Genomic DNA, 3,712 nt, shown 5'->3' with positions numbered 1-3,712 from the left:
AGAGCTAGAAGCACGTACCTCGGACGTAGAAGACGAGAAGGAAGACTTGAGTGTAAACGGAAGTGGCGGCGGTCCCTGCGAGTGCGTATGGGGCATCCACTGCAAAAACCGAGAACAAACAAGTAAGAAGACTCTACTAAATGACTCGACTAACTATAAAAGACACTAAATTACTTAGACACCTACGACTCAAACAAAATAAACAACTAGCACGTAATATGTCAAGTAAGTCCAAACAAAGTAATCAACGCAATCGCCAAGAGTCCCCGGCAACGGCGCCAAAAACTTGATGTGCTAAATGTGGGTTAATTAAAACAACTAAAATTACCCTAATTCTAGACTCTATAAGCTTTAAATTTATAAAACTAAGACTCGATCTAAACCCTGAACCACACAACCGGCAAGTGAACCGATCAATGTAGTAAAGCTAAAGCAAGTCTGAGTATCGAACCCACGAGACTCTACTGATTACGCTACGACTCTATCTAGACTAAGACTGACACGACATACTAAATTGTTTATTAATTTGGGGGGGGGGGTTTCTAAATATCCTAAATAAAATAATAAAATAATGCTAGAAGACTAGACACGAACTCGAACGAAGGTTTTGACCAGTGGTGATGAAGACTACCTAGGCTAGACGCAGGCTAAATTCAGGATGGATTCCTATTTGATAATTTTGTGGTGTGGAATCGGGATCTTTAAATACTAAACCTATTAAGACACCACTAAGCCCCTCAAACACTCTCGAGGCGATTCTTATGGCACTACCTAGGATGTTATGCTTACCGGTTTTCTAGATTTTCCTTTCAGTCCTCTAGTTTCTTGAAAGTGCTTATGTAAGACGCTCTACCTTGCCGCGCGAACGTCTAAAGCAACTACGGGTTTTAATCTTGGTTTAATAGATAATGGAATGTTAAGGACTTATAACCAAACCGAGACCTATTAATACCCTCGAGCCTCACAGCGACGAGTTTAGCAGCACACTTGATTTTATCAAATTACCGAATATTGTTTCTAAGGTTACTTACGCATTTTCACCCTAAAGGATTAATGACCTATTACGTGATATAGACACTCACCTAAATCAAGAACCCTAATATAACCCTATTGTGTGATAAAGACCGTCACCAAGGATTATATGAAACAAATATCAATAATAAGATAATCACAAGCACACATACGCACCAAGTTAAATTCCCATAGCGTTTACAATACAAGAAAGATCCACAACCACGACAAAAATCAAATAAAAATCCAAACTTTATTATGCCATAGTCATTAGCCTAGGTAGTTTACGGTTTTTAGCCGGAAAACATAATCAAAAACGCAAATAAAGTCATACTAGGTTCTGAATTCATCATGTAACACATAAAAACGAACAAAGAACGATAGATTAGGATAGTAAAACCCGTGGTCTTCACTCTCGCATGCTTCTAAAGTATATCCGATGATTCCTTGCAATCCTCAAGCTTTCAAACCTTCAACAGCCTCTGATTTTCGCCTCCAGAACTCCAAATTCGTATCAAGTTCGTTTGCTGTTCACGTTGTTTACCTCTTATAACCTTCACAAACCCTAAATTTTCATGCACGGAACCTTCTGTTGCCGACATAGGGTCTTCACGCGGCCCGCTTCACATATTCTCTTTAGTCTACGCGGCCCGCCAAACAAGTTCAACACCGGAAACCCTTTAATAACTCTCGCGGCCCGCTTGCAAGTATCGGATAAGTTGATGCGGGCCGCCTAAACTTAAACAACTCTGAATTTTCTTTTTAAGTTAATGCGGCCCGCCTCGCCCGCCTGAAAGCTCCAGAACTGCATTTTCGCTTCGTTTCAGCTCCCGATTCCTCGATTTCCGTTCCAGCCTTCCGCCTTTCCAGATTTTGACTCGTTTTCGCTCCTTTTGGCTGTAAAGACCTGGAAACACAATTTAAATCAAAAGTATGTACAATCTATCTAAAACCGACACTAAAAATGAATAACTAACGACTAAAACCGACGCGAATACCGATGTATTTTACAATACATCAACGTGCCTTTTGTCATTTGGAATTAAGTGATTCTAATTTTAAGCTTTGTCCAAATGCATTAGAGTGGGACAAGATTAGAAGAATATGTACTTTTCTTGGAGTATTTTATGATGTGACCAATGTTTTTTCGGGTACCAAATATCCGGCTGCAAACTTGTACTATCCACATGTCTTTATGGCTTATCTTACGTTGTTTGAGAGTATGAGTTCAAATGATGAGTATATCAAAAAAATGGCAGAACTGATGATGACCAAGTTTCAAAAATATTGGTCACATTTTAGTCTTACCTTAGCCATAGCCGTAGTGTTGGATCCTAGATACAAGTTGCATTTTATCAACTTGAGTTATTCACAAATATATGGAGAGGCGAGCCCCGAATATTCAAATGGTGATCAGTTTTTGAATTCTACATTTAATGAATATGTCAACATGTTAAATGTGGCCGGTGATGATAAAAGGGATGATGCAACACGTGCTTCAAATGCAAGGCTTAAGCTAATTTATTTAATATTTATATATTGTGTTTAATTAGTGACTAATTAACTTCCTAATTTTTTTTAGGATTTTGATCAATTTCAAAGTAAAGATTTTACAATTAACAAAAAATCAAAATTGCAAATGTATTTGGAGGAGTCAAGGGTTGACAGAAGCTCCGAACTTGATGTGTTGGCTTTTTGGAAAGCCAATGAGTTTAGATATCCCGCACTTGTGAGAATGGCAAGAGACTTTTTGACCATTCCGGTATCTACAGTCGCATCGGAGTCTATGTTCAGTGCAAGTGGAAGAGTACTTAATGAACATCGAAGTTCACTTAGCAAAGATACTGTTGAGGCTCTCATATGCACAAAAGATTGGTTATTTGGAGATTACTGTAATGTCTTTTCTTTTGATTTTTCTATGTTTTTTGCATAGTATTCTATTAATGTTATTATGTATATTTGTTTGTAGTTTGTAGATTCGAACCAAGTTAGTGTAGATGAGCTCACAGAAGATATAATGTCGCTTGACGTTAGCCGTAAATCAGATGCTTCAAATTCTGTGAACAATCCTAAGGTATCCACTCCAAATGCTTCAAGTAGTGTTGCTTGTTAAAAATCAGAGAACAACTCAAGGTACCCACTTCAAATGTTTTTAGAAATGTTGCTTGATAAAACTATATGAATGAGTTTATGTCAAATTGTCCATGCCTAATACAATTATAATTATTTGTGTGTAGGTTTGATTGTTTGGAGTTGAAGATCTTGAGAAAGAAAGACACATGGGAACTTGAATGTTGAAACTATTTGGATGTTATGATTAGACTTTTATGGTTTTCGTTTTAAGTTTGTTAAGACATTATGTGTTTATGCATGTTTTATGACTTTTGTGAACCTTTGGTGACTAAATTTTCATTAAACAGGTTCCTTAATCGCTAATTTCAAATATGGAATAACAGGTCATGTTCGTGTCTTAACAGGTCATGTTCGTGTCTTAACAAGTCATGTTTGTGTCTTAAACAGGTCATATGATATGTTCATAACATTTTCGTGTCTTAACAGGTCATTTCGTGTAACCTGTTTATTAACAGGTTCGTATTCGTGTTTGGAAAATCTGACACGATAAGATTTTGTGTCGTGTTTGTGTTTACAGGTTTCGTGTCTGTGTCTTATCGTGTTCGTGTCTTAACAGATCGGGTTGACC

General features: G+C 37.3%; 1 protein-coding gene across 1 annotated transcript; it reads left to right on the top strand.

Moving 5' to 3' along the window:
* The first annotated feature begins 2,011 nt into the window (after positions 1–2,011).
* Positions 2,012–3,124, top strand: LOC110929722 (zinc finger BED domain-containing protein DAYSLEEPER-like). Its single transcript, XM_022172912.1, has 3 exons — positions 2,012–2,515; positions 2,594–2,818; positions 2,981–3,124. The coding sequence occupies exons 1-3, from the start codon at positions 2,012–2,014 to the stop codon at positions 3,122–3,124; spliced, it is 873 nt and encodes a 290-aa protein (XP_022028604.1).
* Positions 3,125–3,712: the final 588 nt, after the last annotated feature.

Source organism: Helianthus annuus, chromosome 1, assembly GCF_002127325.2.
Source record: "Helianthus annuus cultivar XRQ/B chromosome 1, HanXRQr2.0-SUNRISE, whole genome shotgun sequence".
NCBI lineage: Eukaryota > Viridiplantae > Streptophyta > Magnoliopsida > Asterales > Asteraceae > Helianthus > Helianthus annuus.
The sequence above is the reverse complement of the archived record's forward strand: the minus strand, read 5'-3'. Positions and strand labels throughout refer to the sequence as shown.